Below are 21,438 nucleotides of genomic sequence, written 5' to 3'. Positions count from 1 at the left end.
AAATTTGGTATTCATCATGAAATGCTTGGGGATGTAGAACAATTAATTTTCACATTATATACAAACATATTTATGAACCAGTGATACCGACTACATGTAGTGTACGCGTTTTTATATTTATTATGCTAATATTAAAATGTTTGAATTTAATTATAATTGTATATAATTGAAGTATATGAATTTAATTATATTATATATTGTTAACGGCAATAATTAATATTAAAAGTAATTCTTTATTATTATACTTTCACAGCTATTGTTGACATTGGATCAGCCTCGTTTAAATATGATATGAGACGATTGACTGAAATATTAGCCTTTCCAAAAGCTTGGTATAGAAGAAGTATAGTACGCCACTTATTTTTAGGGGATCTTAGTATGCAGTCGCAGCATTTGGATGATACTTTTCCTGAAGATGGCAAAAGTATTGATAAGTAAGTTTTAATATGATATATTATTTATAAAAGTACGTTTTATTGAAACATGGTAATTCAATATACAAAAAGATATTTTTCTTTCTTAAATTATTTAAATTATTGGATGGATATCCAAAAACATTTCATCATCATATATATATATATATATATATATATATATATATATATATATATATAATATGTATAATATATAAATGGTTGTCGTCGCCTAGGTCATATATATATATTATTTATCTTTAATAACTTAAGCCTCGTTACTTGTTTAGTAACTCTTATTCGAAATTTTTATGTAATTTCAAAATGAGTGTAAAGTAATGCGACAAACATTAAATGTTGAATGATCACGAAACAAATGTGGTATAAAATAAGTTTTTTGGTTTTATTGAATTTTATGCTGTTTAAATGCCTTATCAGTTATATGAAAAGCCGTTATTATATATATATATATATATATATATATATATAATTAGTTTAATTTTTTAAAAAATATTTTTTTGAGTGATTTTGTCCTGGTGGTAGGTATAATGTTTCTCTATGTTATAATTACTTTATATTTGTTTTATTATTAGTAAAAATTTTCAAATTTATAGTAGTTGCTGAATGATGACACCCATCTGGTGTTGAAACGTATAAATAAAAGTTCTTAAATACTTTATTACATTTTTATTTCGACGAATGGGCTGCTAGTCACTTTGTAATATGTTTCAACGTCGAAAAAACTATCAAGATATATATATATATATATATATATATATATATATATATATATATATATATATTGAATGGTAGAATCTTGGATTTGTGTATATTTTGTAGAGTTTCGAACAAGAATCCAAAAATAATACAAAATAAAAAAACAAAAGTTTTTAATAAACAATTTCTTTATTTAATTATTTGTTTACTGTCGACGTTTCGGAACTAGGTACGTTCCATCTTCAGGACATCTGTCAAGAAACATGATCTTGATGAGATTTTAGCAAACAATATGTTTAGGAAAAGAAAATAAATTTTTCTTAAATAGTAAATTAATTGCAAAAAAATATAATAATGTACAGAAATATGATAATATGAACAAAATGAAAATGATAAAAATGATAAAAATAAATGAGTGGATTATCAGAACAGGATATTAAACATAATAGAAAATTTTTGAAAGTCATGGAAAATTTTTTTAAGAAAAGGTTAATGACAAAGTTGAATTAATTACCTGTATGTTTAAATATATGTTAGCACTTTTTCACTAAACAAGCTTTTTAATTTATTCGGCGGAAAATTAACTCACAAATTCAATTTTTGTTAAAAAGCTTGTTTAGTGAAAAAGTGCTAACATATATTTAAACATACAGGTAATTAATTCAACTTTGTCATTAACCTTTTCTTAAAAAAATTTTCCATGACTTTCAAAAATTTTCTATTATGTTTAATATCCTGTTCTGATAATCCACTCATTTATTTTTATCATTTTTATCATTTTCATTTTGTTCATATTATCATATTTCTGTACATTATTATATTTTTTTGCAATTAATTTACTATTTAAGAAAAATCTATTTTCTTTTCCTAAACATATTGTTTGCTAAAATCTCATCAAGATCATGTTTCTTGACAGATGTCCTGAAGATGGAACGTACCTAGTTCCGAAACGTCGACAGTAAACAAATAATTAAATAAAGAAATTGTTTATTAAAAACTTTTCTTGTTTTTTTATTTTGTATTATTTTTGGATTCTTGTTCGAAACTCTACAAAATATATATATATATATATATATATATATATATATATATATATATTTCAAAGTAACTAGCAGCCCATTCGTCGAAATAAAAAAGGTATAAAGTATAAAAACTTTTATTTATACGTTTCGACACAAGATGCGTGTCATCATTCAGCAACTACAACAATTTGAAAATTTTATTAACTAATATAAACAACGTCGAAAAAACTATCAAGATATATATATATATATATATATATATATATAGTACAATTTTCACAAATTCAACAGATTTTGTACCAGCTTACTATCAATAACAAATGACAAAACCGCCCACAAGGAAAAATTAACTCTCAGCTTTGAAAATGATTTACCTAAGCATGTGCATCTTGAAGGTTAGTTTAACAAATTTAATATTTATTTATTATGTGTGTTTCTTAATGACCTGATTCAGAATTAAATTATATATTACATGAAATGATATAATGAATTATAAATATTTGAAAAGAGCTCTCTGGTTTGTTTCATGTAGGATCAAGTTCTGCTTGGGAGACATTGGTTTTGTTTGCTGTTAATTTTACAAAACTTAGTGTTCAAATGAATATGGGAAATGTTATGGGAAATGTGATGTAAGTATTTAAAACATTGTTTTATATGTATGTATTCATTTTCTATTATGTTAAATACATAGTTCTTATTTATTTATTTGTTAATTTATTCAATTTTTTAAACCGTTTTGTGTTAGGTGGATGACAAAAGACTTCAGATCACATGGTAGGCTAAGTATAGGCAGCACAGGGCATAAAAATATGTATCTTGGATTTGGTCTTGGAGGTTCAAGTCTTGATGCCAAAGGCGGGATTGTAGGCGGTACGATTGAACTCAGCCAAATAAATACACATGGTTTGTTGTCAATTTTCACAGAGTAATATTAATCATACTGATTCGATATTGGAAATTGTACTGAATAATATTTTTTATTTTCATACGATTTTTAGTACACATAAGAGAAGAGGCCGGCTCAGAACCAGACCATGTGATGGGTATATGTCTGCTGGCACTAGAGTTGCGCTTAGATTATATGGGAACGAGTGCTGTGATGGCACGCATAAGCAGATTGGACGCCGAACTTCGTGACGAATGGCGCAGAGAGCGCGGCGCCAACACCGTCACTCGAAGGCTTGTATTCTTTTTAATTTATAACATTTATAATGACATTATTATTGCTCATTTAAACATGATACTTTTAATTTTATTATTACTTCATATTTTTTATTTTAAATTTATATAAGATGTAACTTGTAATGAACTACTGCTATTAGTTACTAAGTATATATATATATATATATATATATATATATATATATATATATATTTATATATATATATGTAGCGGGTTGCCAACACGCATCGCGGCTTGTCAACACGCATCACATGTTACTGGACTGATTGGCCCATATATTGACAGCACAGAAAAAAAACAAAAATAAATTCAAGTGTCAGATCGGACACGGCTTTTGTTTCTCTCTAGTAGTTTTTGCCAAAAAATGTATAATTCTTGAAACCTTTCTTTTCTATTATAAATAAGAAAATACCAATAACGTTTTATTAATGATCAGTATGACAACACATAGTGTCGTGGATATTAATCATATATAAAATAAACGAAATATAAATAATATTTTATGAAATTTATTATTGTCTATCATTTTGGTATATAATATGGACTAAGCCTCCATATTTTGGTGACCCCGAGAGTGAACTAGTAACACACATACAAGAAGGTAAGAAGATCAAGACATATTTTGAAGTAGCACAAAAAAAAAAAATAAATTGAAGTCTCAAGAATTACTAAGAAAAGAATTTTTAAAAATATAAATAATTATTATAAATGGCTCACAACCGCCATAACTAGAAGAACATTCTAATCCTACAACTGAGACTCCGACCACGCACTTCAAGATCAACAATAACACGTGCTCAATAAATCACTTACTATCATGGTAAATAAGTCGATAATAAGCACCATGGCAACAGACAGGGAGCAAACAATTTGGCAACCGCCACATACAATCAACCGCTAACTCACCAGCGAAGGGCCACATACACTCAACCGCTAACTCACCAGCGAAGGGCCACATACAATCAACCGCTAACTCACCAGCGAAGTGTCAAATATACTCAGCCGCTAACTCACCAGCGAAGGGCCACATGTACTCAACCGCTAACTCACCAGCGAAGGGCCACGTAAGCAATCAACAAACTCAACAAGCCAACACGGCAATTTATCACACAATCTCAACCAAAAGAAATTTACAAGGAAGTTCAAGAATGGCAGTCAGAGATGCGAAACAATCTTTTTCATTAGGGCGGAGTGATGTAGCGGGTTGCCAACACGCATCGCGGCTTGTCAACACGCATCACATGTTACTGGACTGATTGGCCCATATATTGACAGCACAGAAAAAAAACAAAAATAAATTCAAGTGTCAGATCGGACACGGCTTTTGTTTCTCTCTAGTAGTTTTTGCCAAAAAATGTATAATTCTTGAAACCTTTCTTTTCTATTATAAATAAGAAAATACCAATAACGTTTTATTAATGATCAGTATGACAACACATAGTGTCGTGGATATTAATCATATATAAAATAAACGAAATATAAATAATATTTTATGAAATTTATTATTGTCTATCATTTTGGTATATAATATGGACCACGCTTCCATATATATATATATATATATATATATATATATATATATATATATATGTTTAGTTTGAGTTAAAAAGTTGGGCGTTACATCAATAATAATAGTATGAGAGTTTTTTTTTTAATTTATTTATTTAAAATCCATACGTTTTGGCTAGCATCTTAGCCTTCATTCAGTGGTAATCAATTTAAAATTTTGTATCGGAATATAACATATGCAACCATTATTAATCCATAGTATGAGTATGTTAGCATTGATAAAATATATATTTTTTAACATCACAAATGGTAAAACACACTAATAACCATGACTTCAAGTCGATATGAATTCATCCGAGTTCACATGACTTACACCGAATCATTCCGACTTCAAGTATACGATTTCAAGCACACGTTCAAGCATATCGAAGCAATGAAACATGTGTATATGTTTTAGCGTATCGACTTATCGAGATGCAGTGCATATGGGTTTTTGAGTGTTTGATTATTTTTGACTAAGCGCTGAGAGCAAATTTGTTCATGAAATATCAAAAACTCATTTAGATAATAAATAAGCGATTTAGATTTTAAATATTATCAAAATAAACTACACAACGAGTTTCATACACATACAGAATGAGCATATTTAAATTATGCAAGTAATGGCAAATTCACACAAATGAAATAATATCAATCTTTACAGTAGTGGATTGAATTTTAAGTCATTTGTAAGACGTTAGATTCAACCCCTTGCTTAGATTAGATCTAAATAATCAATAATATAAACCTGCATTTGTTCAACGTAAGATTAAGAATATTGTTTTATATGCTTTAGTGATAGAGAAGTGTTTGGTTATATTTTACTGTAAATTCATTTGAAATATTAGTTATATTTGTGGCTAGTTTATTATTATTAAATGTAATAATCTCTGCACTTTTTGGAATTAATTGCTTACTAAATTAATTATTTCACTTATAAAATTATTAACGTGATATTATTTCTTGTCTTAAATTATAATTGTTCATATATGAACTTGATTCGAATTGAGTCGAATCATGATTCGAATCAGGTTTTTTCCTGATTCGAATCACTCGAATCAGGAAATTTTTGAGTCACTAATTATTATAGTCAATAATTATATATAATCACTAATTATATATATTCAAATTTTGTAAGTGAAGAACATATAATCAGAATAAAAATATTGTTTTTGAAATGGGTGAACATATTTTCAATTACAAATTATTTTGCTGATTACATATAATAAAATTCAATAACATTCATTTATAATTGTGATTTTATTTAATTTAGGCCGGCGACGATATTTATACACAATGACTTACGCTGGGATCAGTTGCAATTAATGATCAGTAAATCAACGACTGTAGACTTGTTAAAAATGTATCACAAACTGGAAGAATTCTTCTCGCAGCAATTTAAAAGCAGCAAGCGCGTTTTCTCATCATTGCAGCCGCGCGCTTTTTCCCGTCCTGTAGCCATGAATGCCACCTCCGGAACTTCTCAGATTGGATCTGGATTGAGTAGACATAAACTTGCCAGCAAAAAGAAATTACCTTTTACTGCTGATAGTAAGTATATAATTATTCCGAACCTAAACTTTTTATTCTTCACAAAATAGATTTATTAATATTGTTAAAAAGAACACTAATTAGAATTTGTTTGTTACCGTTACTAGTATGTTTGAGTCTACATATAGGTATATGTGCAGGTGTGTATATATAGGTGCCAGTATGTGTGTTTGTATGTGTATGCAGACACGTAAGCATGAATAACATAGGATTACATTATTAAGTAACATTACATTATGTTACATTATATCATGTTACTATACAATTAACTGTATACAGCCGATTGGCTTCAAGTAAATAAATAAATAAATATATATATAATAAAAAATAATAAATTTAGATAAAGAAGCAGGAGGGCCAGAAATACAAGATGCACGCCATCATAGGCATTGGCAAAAAGCATTGCGACTTGTCACCAGCTTAGCCAAGTCTACCCTCAAAATACCATTGCCTGTCACAGGTAGGATTAGATTACTTTACAGTAATAAATGCACTGTACTTTATATTAATGTATTTTATTTTATTATAAGAAGAAAGTTAATTATTTAGAATACCAATTCATTTTTTAATATTTTTTAAAGGATTAGATGTAATTACTTTACTTCTATTTTGCTTTATTTTGAAGGTACCGTTCTCGGTGGAACTATGCAATTACGCGGTAATAATATTTCTTTGGCTTGTTTCCATGGTATTAATTTTAAATGCAGAAGTTGGGCACTATTTAGTTTACAAGAACCATGCATTGATTTTTCAACGGAATCACAGGAAATATATTCTACTGATGGTAAGCTACTTTTTAAGTATTATTTTTTTTCTTCTTATTCTAATTTTATTTTTCTATATAAATTATTCATATTTGTTTTTAGCCAAATTTTATTTATATAAATAAAAAAGTAACAAATATTTATATTCTAATTTATTTTGAAATAAATTATCAGTCACCATTAGATTTGTTTCAAATTTAAGGTTTCGAAGATCAGCGAGTTCACATTGTGCAAACTTTAACGTTTGGTCTGGGAGTATCAGAAAGTGAACCTAAGCAGAGAAAAGTCCCTCCACTTGCTCAACATAGATCCATGGCCACCGTTTGTAGAATTTCGAGAAATGTTATTTTTCCACCGCAATATAAGACACCGCATGAGTGGTTTCATTATGCCTTTGCTGGTAGCGATATCGACGGTAATTATATTTATAAGTTAAGATAACACTTCTTGACAATATTGGCACTTTTGCTTTTTATTTAGATTTTTTTTTCCAAATCTACTAAGAATTGCTGATTTCAATTATACTTTCCGTTTTTTCATAACAGCTCCAGTTTTTGTGGTTTAGCAAACTGCCCTCATTAGTCATTTTGGTTACGATTATCCCATTTTAATGAATAACTAATCGTTTTATATGCAGTTTTCGGAACGGTTCCATTCTAAGTCGTAGTGTGCATAATCCAGATAGTTTTTGTTACATCTGCAGTGAATATGTTTTTGACAAATACCGAAAACCTAAGTGTAAAGGCAGCATATTTCAACCACTTTAAAATAGAATCAACATAAAACATGGGATCTTCATAATATGTGCCAAAATTGTGTAGTGTTTACGTTAGTGTGTTTACGTTAATTTGCGAAAAAAGAATGAAATGCTATAATTTTAATACCCTTGTCATTTGGAAAAATCTTTAGAATCCTCCCAACTTTTTCTTCTGTTTAGTAAATATCGATAGAATAAATTTAGATGATAGGAGCAAATGGTCATACCCCATTGAGCTTGAGAAGAACATGAAAGAGAAGCTAAGAAGTGTTAAAAACTAATATATTTGATTATACCCAAATAAGGCAATCCATAAAAAATCCATGGTTTGTGAATTCTGTGAAAAAAAAGTAGAGAAGAAAAACAGCACATTAGTATATCTCAAATACTAAAGCTCTTAGCAAAGTTCTGTTACTTTATTTGGAATCAGCGTCCTCGAATTACTTAACATCTCGGAAAAAAAATTTACTACCACGCAGTGTAATTGTTGAATTGGAGTATAAGAGATTTTTTTCTCAAATATTTCAAATTATTTAAATTATTTGGTAGTCTATTCATTTGTTTGCCACTGCTGTTTTATTCTATATGCGTTTCTAAAATGTATCATGGACAAAAATATGGATCGACGGACGCATTTAGCATCAAATTTAAAATTTTGTGGTCCTGGAATTCGCATCAAAGATATTTTTTATATTATATACATTAGTTCAAGATATATATTATGTAACTTTTTTTTTAACTATCTAAACTTTTTAGGCTTTTTTTTACTATTTTGTAAAACTAATTTATGTATAAAAGTTAGTATATATGCATGCACTCTCAAAAGTTTCTCATTTTTATTAATTATTGTAATTTTTATATTAAAACTTTGGTAAACTTAAAGTTTACATTAAAAATTTCGTTCTCTTTCTATCAAGAATTAATGGCAGTTATTTATAATAGTGCTTTATTATATTACACCGAATATTTTTTTTTTTTTTTTTGAACTGGTGTTTTAGCCAAAACATATGAATTCTCAATAGATCTAAATTTGCATCAAAGTTTAAATTTCACATCTAATTTTAAGAACACATTTTATAAGACGTTCACTCAGATGCATTAATTATATTAATTACTTCAGCCGTAGATCGTTTTCCGGTCGTAGAACGTGATAGGCCCGAAGCTTTTGCTAATCCGTCAGAAAGGGCTCGTAGTGCAGGGATTAATACACCAAGCAGCTCTAAGCTTTTGGACCTCAATCACACACGAGAAGTCATTTTTGCTCTGCCTAGTTTGCATGCGCATCTTAAAACAGAACATCTACAGGCTTCTCTCACACCAGATAATACTGGTAAGTTATAAAAACTTTCCAATACCGGAAATAATTAAGTTTATCAATGAAAAATGAAACCTAACGATTTTTGTTTAATTTTTCAAAATTGTCTGAAAAATATTTGCATGTGGAAGAATTTGGTTGGTCAAAATTCATTTAGGACTAATCGATGCTAATGGGAATCTAGAACCACGGAATATATTTTAAATTTTGAAAATCGGACGAAAACGAAATTAATTGTCTCTTAAGATGAAACAGTAGTTTTCACCAAACTAATTAACGCGATTCCCAATTTATTTATTCGGAACGTAAACCTTTACATAATATTAGTTACAACATTTTTATTATTTATTATTAACTGATCCTTCACAAACAGTTTTAGGTATTTTATAAGCGTCTATGAGAAAATCGAAAATCAAATATATAATTAATTACAAAGAAATTGCTTGGCCAATTCATTCACCAACCTAATAATATTTATACTAAAGCAATATTTCTTGAGGAGGTTTTTAATTTGTGAAATTTATCTAGGATTCTTTATCGAAATAAAAATTATTACAAGTAAATTATGTTTATTGATAATGGTGAAGACCAATCAATATGGTTTTGAACTAATAACCTTTGTAAATAATAAAATTGATAAACAATACTTTATTTGAAGTTATAGTAGAATGTTCTAAGAAATTGTGAATGAAGAGCTACGTCTTTTGTGAAAATTGTTAATTATGAAGTTTAATCAATTTTTACTAACAATAAGAGCATATCACATATTACAGACCTATGATGTATTTGTTTTAATAAATAATGTGAAATAAAAAAATTGTACAAAATTCAATAATTTTCAATAGTTTTTAACATTATAACGTTCAATAGCAACTCAGTATACTTACAAATCATTCCTAAATTAATATATCGATTTCTTATTGTTTAAGTCGATTATATACACATGTCAGGGAGTTCTTGCAACTTGTTTTAAGGCAAAATGCCACTTACAACTAGTTGAAGAAATATCTTAAATGAACATTTTTAGTTTGGATGCTTGTTTTAGTTGCTTGAAAAATATTATGAAATCGTGATTATAAAATGTATCAACGTTATTCAATAATTAAATTTTAAAATTATGTTTATCAAATTTTTAAAAATTGAACTATATGTCTAGAACACTTTACGACTTGATGAGTGCTATTAACGTTAATAAAATTAATAAAAACTATTAGGTTGTGTTTATATATTTTTTTTATGAGCACTTGAACCGTTGATGTAACTTGATTCATTTTAATTGTAGCTTCAAAGCCAGTAGTACAATGCAGCTTTATCACAGAATTTGAGGATCATATATTTGTAACAGTTGATGCGGAGGCATTTTTCTTTCTCCATGATTTGATTACGTCCTATGTTAAAGAAAAGGAAAGAGTGGTGAGAAACGCCAACTTATATACTAAATATTTCTTACTTGTATATATATATGTATATATATATATATATATATATATATATATATATATATATATATTGTATGATTCTGAATTTGATGTTGACATATGTATTAACAAAGTCTAATAATCGGGCATAACATCAATAAAAAACATGAATTTCTTTCAAAAGTTTATTTTAAATCCATACGTTTTGGCTATAATCCTAGCCTTCATTCAGTGGAAAAGTTAGTTAATCTTAGTATTAAATTGGAAACTTTTAATAATCCATGGTATCAAGATATGGTAATGCACTACTACACTATGTATTATAAACATTAAACTTGTAAATACACAATATTTTCAACAAAATACTGATTTAAAAAATCACAATTGGATAGTGTGTTGTTTGTAGACTGGTTAAAGATATAATGGACCATCAATCCATATATATATATATATATATATATATATATATATATATATATATATATATATATATATATATATATATATATCTTGATAGTTTTTTCGACGTTGAAACATATTTCGAAGTAACTAGCAGCCCATTCGTCGAAATAAAAAAAGTATAAAGTATAAAAACTTTTATTTATACGTTTCGAAAATTGCGTTTCATTAAATTCCTCCTCTTGTGTTAATAAATGCAATTCATCCCACCTTTTACATGATAGTTACCAGATTGTTATTGATTTTATTAAAAAACAAAAAGTTAATTTGCTATCTCTTTTATATTATTTTTTACAATATTGTTTTTTCTTGTTCTAACTTTTACATGGTCTGCTTTTTCCTTTTGATCAATTCCAGCTCAACCACTGTTGTTCGTTGCGTTTCGTGCCTCGAGCATTTGTCCTTGATGCGTCCCCTCACATTCCTATCGAAACATTCCTATGCCTATTGAAAGAATTCAGTCGAGTATGTTTGCTCGGTATGGGCGTGTTTCTCTCTTCACAATGTTGCATTTCATAACTTTTAGTCAAATTAGTTTTCAAATCTTTTAGTTATTCATAATTTTTTCTAAAAAAATGTTTTTCTCTAATATGTTATTAATTTTAATTTTTTTAAATAAATTTTTGTTGAGTGTTTTTGTCCTGTAGTGTGTATAATGTTTCTCTATGTTATAATTAATCTATATTGGTGTTTTTATAAGTTAATAAAATTTTCAATTTGTTGTAGTTGCTGAATGATGACACGCATCTTGTGTCGAAACGTATAAATAAAAGTTTTTATACTTTATACTTTTTTTATTTTGACGAATGGGCTGCTAGTTACTTTGAAATATATATATTATATATATAGATATATATATATATATATATATATTTGTATGATTCTGAATTTGATGTTGACATATGTATTAACAAAGTCTAATAATCGGGCATCATAACATCAATAAAAAACATGAATTTCTTTCAAAAATTTATTTAAATCCATACGTTTCGCTATAATCCTAGCCTTCATTCAGTGAGTGGAAACTAAAAATAAAATTAAAAACTAAAACAATTGAATTGGAGTGAAAAGAAAAATAAAATAGTAATTAGTACTTACAATTAGTTGATCTTAGTGTTAGATTGGAAAATTTAATAATCCATGGTATTAGGATATGGTAATGCACTACACTATGTATTATAAACATTAACTTGAAATTACACAATATTTTCACAAAATACTGATTTGAAAAAATCACAAATGAATAGTGTGTTATTCGTAGACGGTTGAAGATGTAATGGAGAAAGTCATTTTTTAAAAAATATTTTTACCAAGATTCTGCACATGTGTGGAACGAATTGTAAAACCTTTGCGCGAACGCTTTTATTGTTTTGTAAGAAATTTGGAAATGTTATCTAAATAGAAGAGATTTGTGTCGCACAGCGTGTTGAGTTCATTCCGTTTATTTATTGTCTTATTGTTATAAATAGTTAAAAAAGATCCCTCTATAATTCTTCGTTTAAATAAATTTTGTTCAAATTGTAGTATAGTCGGATTAGAAAAGTCCATATTGTGTTTTAAAGTGTATATATGGATAACAAACTAATAACAAATTGGTATCAAAAACCAACTAATTCCGGACGCTACCTTAATTACTTTTCTTATCATCCACTCAAAATGAAAATAGGTACTATAATAAATCAACGGACCACGCAATACTTCTATCGGACAAAACATTTTGGGACAACAACATCAAATTAATTACAAAATTTTAACAGATAACCTCTATCCCCTAAAACTTATAAATTCCGTAACTAGTAACAGACGAAACGTACCTTTGAATAAAATGGACAATTGCACAGTACATAACGATTTACCTGACTCAGAAACTCATTCTGGTTGTAATAGTTTGCCATACATTAAAGAATTGTATGTTCCTTGGAAAAAAAACTTTTATAAATCTGGACTTCGACTTGTAACCAATTTTAGTACAACTACTAGCACTATTTTTACAAAAACAAAAAACCCATTTAATATCGAACGACTCAGAAATCTCGTCTATCAAATAAATTGTTTAGACTGCAATTTAATCGTCTATCAAAATAAATTGTTTAGACTGCAATTTAATTTACATAGGATGAAAACCAGAACCTCAATAAACGGTTACAACAACATAAAAACAATTCAAAAAAACCCCAAACAATTCAAAACTGTTCTTGCAGACCATATATACACTTTAAAACACAATATGGACTTTCTAATCCGACTTATACTACAATTTGAACAAAATTTATTTAAACGAAGAATTATAGAGGGATCTTTTTTAACTATTATAACAAAAGACAATAAATAAACGGAATGAACTCAAACACGCTGTGCGACACAAATCTCTTCTATTTAGATAACATTTCCAAATTTCTTACAAAACAATAAAAGCGTTCGCGCAAAGGTTTTACAATCGTTCCACACATGTGCAGAATCTTGGTAAAAATATTTTTTAAAAAATGACTTTCTCCATTACATCTTCAACCAGTCTACGAATAACACACTATTCATTTGTGATTTTTTCAAATCAGTATTTTGTGAAAATATTGTGTAATTTCAAGTTAATGTTTATAATACATAGTGTAGTGCATTACCATATCCTAATACCATGGATTATTAAATTTCCAATCTAACACTAAGATCAACTAATTGTAAGTACTAATTACTATTTTATTTTTTTCTTTTCACTCCAATTCAATTGTTTTAGTTTTTAATTTTATTTTTAGTTTCCACTGAATGAAGGCTAGGATTATAGCCGAAACGTATGGATTTAAAATAAATTTTTGAAAGAAATTCATGTTTTTTATTGATGTTATGCCCGATTATTAGACTTTGTTAATATATATATATATATATATATATATATATATATATATATATATCTGACTGCAGCCAGATTATATTTAATTATACTAGATTTTTTGAAATTATTATGAAGACTCAATATAATACAGGCATTCATTATAAATACTTATAATTGATTTATTTATTGCTAATTTTGGATAATTTCATTACAGTAGAATGTATAATTTATTTTATGAATTCTACATGTATTAGGAAAACGTTTTATGAATGTTTTAAGCACTGAGTTAAAAATGCTTGCTTTGGAAATCATTGCTTTTTTATTTTATGAGAAATGACCAATATTTGTCTCTTAATTTGTTAATGATAAAGATGAATTTATATTTTATAAATTCAAAAATTTTCTGTTCGATCACAGGTAGGGTATTATTTATCGAAATATATTGCATAATTTCTTTATATGTTTTATGATTATTTTGTTATATTATAAATATGTGTTTTTTACATGTTATTATTGAAATAATTTCAGAGTGGGCTTTTTGGTGTTAGATCCAATAGTCCAGATCCCAGAACTATGGAACAACCTTCCTCTAGCCAGAGTACCCCGGGCACAAATGTAACGCCTGGAAATACTTCAACCGATGACAAGAAAAAACGAGGATTTGATCCTGCTGATATGTTTACCAAAGACTGGCGTGATTTTAATTGTAAAACTTGGCATTTGGAGCCCACTGTCAGGTGAGAATTTTAATGCAAAACAAATGTAATTGAAAAATATTTGGTCCACAAAAATAGTTTTTAAATTTCAAAATAGTGTTTCATCCGTTTTATTAATAATTTCTAAGCACAATTGTTGATTTGTTTATTACTAAAAGATATGAAACTATTGAAGTTTCTACATCGCATCATTCATTACTTCAAGACCCATTTTCAACAAGTTACTTCAAAATTGAATATTTATTATTATTAGTAATTACTTATTATTATCTATGATTTTAACAGTGCGTTTATATGTTCATCACTTTATTTTTAATTGTTATTTTTTATTTTGTCAAATTTAAATATATTTTCTAACAATATGCATACTTATATAATCTTTTTATTCAACAAAATATATTTTTTATATCAATATTTTTTAATAATATTTCAATAAACACTTAGTTAAAGAATAAATATTTGTATTATGTAAAAAAAATCAATATTAGTCCTTTGTAAATGAGCGATATTGTTTAATCATTATTGTTTAATCTTATTTTTTATTCTAGATTATTATCTTGGGCTGGTAAGTCAATTGAGCCATATGGAGTAGATTACATTTTACAAAAGTTAGGTTTTAGTCATGCACGTACTACAATTCCTAAATGGATGCAACGAGGGTTTATGGATCCACTAGATAAATTATTATCTGTGTTAATGGCTCAACTTATTAAAATAGTACGAGAAGACTCACAACAGAAAACATAAACAAAAATCATTTATGTATAATATATATATATATATATATATATATATATATATATATATTGATTTATTTATTTTGTATTATATTTAGAATTAATTGATATTAGATATGTAAGTGTAAATCAGAGTATTTAAAATATAATTTTGTGATTTATAAACATATGTTTGATTATTGATATTTTTTTTTAATAATGCTTATAGGCCTGATTTTCTAGGTAATATTAATGTATAAATATATATATATATATTTTGTAGAGTTTCGAACAAGAATCCAAAAATAATACAAAATAAAAAACAAGAAAAGTTTTTAAAAAAACAATTTCTTTATTTAATTATTTGTTTATTGTCGACGTTTCGGAACTAGGTACGTTCCATCTTCAGGACATCTGTCAAGAAACATGATCTTGATGAGATTTTAGCAAACAATATGTTTAGGAAAAGAAAATAGATTTTTCTTAAATAATGAATTAAATTGTAAAAAATATAATAATGTACAGAAATATGATAATATGTTCAAAATAAAAATGATAAAAATAAATGAGTGGATTATCAGAACAGGATATTAAACATAATAGAAAATTTTTTTTGAAAGTTATGGAAATTTTTTAAGAAAAGGTTAATGACAAAGTTTAATTAATTACCTGTATGTTAGAATATTTGTTAGCACTTTTTCACTAAACAAGCTTTTTTAACAAAAATGATTTTGTGAGTTAATTTTCCGCCGAATAATTAGATTTTGTAAATCAAAATTACTAAAAAATTTGTCTTTTTTAAAATTATTATTTGAAAACACAAATAATATTGTTCTCTGGATGTTGTTCGATTGGTTTTCGAAAATTAACTAAATGAAACTGGTGTGCCTTTTGTAACACGTGTAAACACTTGAACGAGAGATGTGAGATAGTATGTGTGTGTTTTTATATGTCAGGGTGTGAATACTTAAATTGTTGATCTTAAAAGGAAGTCGATATTAATTGTTTGTCAAAAAGTGTAAAAAATTTAAATATGAATCATGTAATAGGTTGTGATCTGATCTAATGTTGACACTGTTAGAAACATTTATGAGGATGAGACAACTCTCCGCGAATAACCTTCTAAAGATGCAACTTTCGTGATATAAAATCTTTGGAGTGAAATTAAATGAATGGGCGTTTTCTATAGAGTGTTGTACTAGGGTACTTTTGAAATTTTTTTGTTTATGGTGGACCACACTTAGTTCATGTTGTCTCATTCTCTTGTGTACATATTGGGAGGTTTGTCCAATATATTGAAAAGCACAGTCATTACAAGAAACAGAATATACTACATTAGTATTGAGATTGGATGGGGTGGGGGATTTAATGTTCGTAAAGAATTGGTTGAAGGAGTGTAAGGATGAGCCTGATACTAAAATGTTTTCTTCTAACAAAATTTTGGCAAAATAATAATATAAATCTTCAACGTATGGTATGCTGCAGTAAATAAGATTGGTGTTTTTGATGTTAGTACTGGTATTGGGAGGAGGACTCCCAATACCAGTACTAACATCAAAAACACCAATCTTATTTACTGCAGCATACCATACGTTGAAGATTTATATTATTATTTTGCCAAAATTTTGTTAGAAGAAAACATTTTAGTATCAGGCTCATCCTTACACTCCTTCAACCAATTCTTTACGAACATTAAATCCCCACCCCATCCAATCTCAATACTAATGTAGTATATTCTGTTTCTTGTAATGACTGTGCTTTTCAATATATTGGACAAACCTCCCAATATGTACACAAGAGAATGAGACAACATGAACTAAGTGTGGTCCACCATAAACAAAAAATTTCAAAAGTACCCTAGTACAACACTCTATAGAAAACGCCCATTCATTTAATTTCACTCCAAAGATTTTATATCACGAAAGTTGCATCTTTAGAAGGTTATTCGCGGAGAGTTGTCTCATCCTCATAAATGTTTCTAACAGTGTCAACATTAGATCAGATCACAACCTATTACATGATTCATATTTAAATTTTTTACACTTTTTGACAAACAATTAATATCGACTTCCTTTTAAGATCAACAATTTAAGTATTCACACCCTGACATATAAAAACACACACATACTATCTCACATCTCTCGTTCAAGTGTTTACACGTGTTACAAAAGGCACACCAGTTTCATTTAGTTAATTTTCGAAAACCAATCGAACAACATCCAGAGAACAATATTATTTGTGTTTTCAAATAATTTTAAAAAAGACAAATTTTTTAGTAATTTTGATTTACAAAATCTAATTATTCGGCGGAAAATTAACTCACAAAATCATTTTTGTTAAAAAAGCTTGTTTAGTGAAAAAGTGCTAACAAATATTCAAACATACAGGTAATTAATTAAACTTTGTCATTAACCTTTTCTTAAAAAATTTCCATAACTTTCAAAAAAAATTTTCTATTATGTTTAATATCCTGTTCTGATAATCCACTCATTTATTTTTATCATTTTTATTTTGAACATATTATCATATTTCTGTACATTATTATATTTTTTACAATTTAATTCATTATTTAAGAAAAATCTATTTTCTTTTCCTAAACATATTGTTTGCTAAAATCTCATCAAGATCATGTTTCTTGACAGATGTCCTGAAGATGGAACGTACCTAGTTCCGAAACGTCGACAATAAACAAATAATTAAATAAAGAAATTGTTTTTTTTAAAAACTTTTCTTGTTTTTTATTTTGTATTATTTTTGGATTCTTGTTCGAAACTCTACAAAATATACACAAATCCAAGACTCTACCATTCAATATATATATATATATATATATATATATATATATATATATATATATATATATATGTAAAATTAAATTTTTATTTGAAATGACTAAATATAATACAGTAGAACCTCGATTATCCGGACCTCAGTTATACGGATTCGTGATTATCCGGACTACCAACCGCGACAGAGTTATATGTATGTACAAACCTACAATTCGAATTTTTGAACGATTTATGGTGCAGTTTAGTATATGTATGTAATAAAATCTAATAAAATACATATGTACATACATAAGGAAATATTAATTTCTTATTAAACATTGATTTTCGTTGATAACGATGTATGTATATGTTATTTTTGATAAGTACACATAATTGTTCTCCACACATTGGATTATCTGGATTTTTGATTATCCACAACAATTAATCCGGTTAATCGAGGTTTTACTGTAATTAAAATAAAAACGTATTATCTAAAAATGTCACTGCAATTGTAGTGTGATATACCATTTTAGTACGTAATATATGAATAATATAAGCAATAAATTTATTTATTAATTTGTATCCAAAGTATCTCCTTCTAATCTTTTTGTCCTAAAAATAAGCTACAAATTTGATGTTGATCTTTTGTTTTGTAAAGGCAGGCGATGTTGAGAAGAAGTAAACTGGAGTATCTAAAAGTGAAATGGGCAACTATAAAGTCAACATTGTAAGGCTGTGCGAGGTAAAAAGCAAAGGCAAAGTCAAAGCAAAATAGCATCAAGTGAGTTGGTAATCTTTTCACTTAAAATTTGATTTGACTAATACATATTTATCACAGTATTATCTTACAGATCTTTTAGTATTTTTACTTTTGGCTTAAGTTATCAGTCTTGATGTCATTATATATTTGTTAATGGCTCGTTTTTTTTAAGAGTTTTACTAAGTTTTTATCACCTTTTTTTAGCTTATAGCTTGCAGTATAAAACACGATTTTACTCATACAATGCAATTAGTGGATGGCAAAAGGAGATGCCTTTATTTGCTTTTACTTGCATTTTTCTAATAGGTTTCTAATAGGCTAAAGGTTTTCTGTACATCTATAGAACTACACTTTATGATGTTCAACTGTGGATATGCACTGATAAAGAATTGCTAGTGCTGTGATTGTGTGCGATTTAAGTGCTAGCGAAATTGAATTCTATTCACCCCAGCAGCTACAGATGTAAAAATTGGAGCACCAGCGGGACTAATAGTAAGCACCAACAATGGTGGCGACATCAACATAAAAGTCGTGAAAAACCCGATACATGTAGCCCTGGATTCACACCAAGTAAGTAGAAATGATTCTCTCTTTGAGAATGAAGAAAATGAACAAATCATATATAGGCTTTCAGCATTTGAAGTCGACAATTTCGCGTTTTCTGATTCTGATATGCAAGTCAATTTTCAAGCTTTAAGTTAAGTTACACAATAGATACAAATTTTGTTTCATAGTAAAATAGGTTTATTTATATTAACCTAAATTATAAACAAAGCATTGGTGTAGCGACGACCGCGGAACTCCTAAAAACTATCCTGCAAAAGATGTCGTAATACGAGGCCTTACTGCTGCGGCCATCAATCTAGAAGAACTTGAACTGAGAAGCAAGACCAATATCGCCGCAGTGGTCCAGAAGTACGGACATACACTGCTTCGGCAAAATCGCAAATATCAATAATCGAAAATATTGATCGGCAGTATGGAATTGATTGCAGATTGATGGCAATGGAATTTTATCCGATAGAAAACTTAAAGTAGCAACTTAGTTTGCAATAGATTCTGTAAATAAAATGGCTATTATGACACTGAGTAATTAAATACTACTGTTGATAGGTATCACAAGCAAACGGGGGTACACAGAAAATTAAACAGCATTAAAGATTTAAAGTGAAGAGTTGAGAAAGTGCTATAAAGGTTCATTTGACGGTCGATAAACAAACTTACGGATTTTAACAATAATAATAATGTAATGGATAATATAATAATAATAATAATAATAATAATAATAATAATAATATATATATATATATATATATATATATATATATATATATATATATATATATATATGTATATACAGGGCCGGTCCTGGGGTCCTATAAAGGTTCATTTGACGGTCGATAAACAAACTTACGGATTTTAACAATAATAATGTAATGGATAATATAACAATAATATATATATATATATATATATATATATATATATACAGGGCCGGTCCTGGGGTCCTGACGTTTTTTTTTTTAATACTTTATAATAATTCTAGATTAAGTACACCAAAAATTAGATATACAATTAGATATACATGAAGTACATTGATTTTAAATTTATTTAGAAGACCGATGCGATTCGCGTTGCTCATAATCAAATTGTCGTGTCTGTTTTGTTGAACCGAACTATTTTTAATTTCTTATTTTCTATTCAAACTTCTTAGGACATTCAAAAATTTCAGTAAGTTCAGTATATTGTTTGCAAGAATATTATTAACTTCCCGTAGGGTAAGTTATTGTAATGGGCCGAAAATCGAAATTGAAAATTTTTACATTTCTCGACGTTTTGAAGGTTTCTGAACATTTTGGCATACCTCAAATCAGAAAAAATGGATGTGTGTGTTTTTTTTTTGTATAGCCAAGGAAATGCTTTTATGCATCCCAGACTGGTCTTTTGTCTGGGTATGTCGGACTCAATACCGCTCTGGTATAATACCGACTAAAACCTCCGCTTTGCCCTTGCCTCTGGTCCTCACGGAAACCGCCGTTAGGCATTACTTCGTGGGGGGAGGTCTGTCTATGGCGTTCCAAGCAGCTTCACTTGTCAGAATCACTTCAACAGCATTACCTGGGGTAATTCTGCGGCAAATGTCTCTTCCACGTGTGTGTGTGTGTATGTATGTATGTATGTAGGGATACAAATTTCCAGTCACGTTTTCGGGCGCACGGATCAACCGATTTAAATGGTTCAAAAAACATTCGATTCATATTGATAGGGAGAAGAGCTGATTAGTTTTTGGCACAGGCAGGTCCAGCCGTTTCGGAGATACGGAGCAAAGAGTGCAGAAAATAGAAATCGAGTTTTTGAGAGAACGGAGTATCCGATTTGAATGATCTAAAAAACATTCAATTAGTAATGATTGGGAGAAGTGTTTATCAGATTTTGGCAAAGGCAGGCCCAGCCATTTCGAAGATACGGATACGATTCTAAATGTGCAAAAAATGGCAGTTTTT

At 28.1% G+C, this 21,438-nt stretch overlaps 1 protein-coding gene across 1 annotated transcript in view; it reads left to right on the top strand.

Moving 5' to 3' along the window:
* The window catches only part of LOC113375268 (uncharacterized protein KIAA1109), a 62,223-nt gene extending 46,786 nt beyond the window's left edge, over positions 1-15,437 (top strand). The window contains 13 exon segments of the mRNA XM_026615210.1: positions 254-434; positions 2,444-2,547; positions 2,685-2,781; positions 2,898-3,055; positions 3,151-3,331; positions 6,157-6,434; positions 6,775-6,894; positions 7,060-7,218; positions 7,401-7,613; positions 9,076-9,285; positions 10,553-10,683; positions 14,503-14,711; positions 15,239-15,437. Coding sequence (XP_026470995.1) covers positions 254-434; positions 2,444-2,547; positions 2,685-2,781; positions 2,898-3,055; positions 3,151-3,331; positions 6,157-6,434; positions 6,775-6,894; positions 7,060-7,218; positions 7,401-7,613; positions 9,076-9,285; positions 10,553-10,683; positions 14,503-14,711; positions 15,239-15,437 — 2,240 coding nt within the window.
* Positions 15,438-21,438: the final 6,001 nt, after the last annotated feature.

This window comes from Ctenocephalides felis, unplaced genomic scaffold (genome assembly GCF_003426905.1).
Source record: "Ctenocephalides felis isolate EL2017-DRISC unplaced genomic scaffold, ASM342690v1 CF-g0.4_SCAFFOLD_01886, whole genome shotgun sequence".
NCBI lineage: Eukaryota > Metazoa > Arthropoda > Insecta > Siphonaptera > Pulicidae > Ctenocephalides > Ctenocephalides felis.
This window is presented reverse-complemented; position numbering and strand designations above follow the sequence as displayed.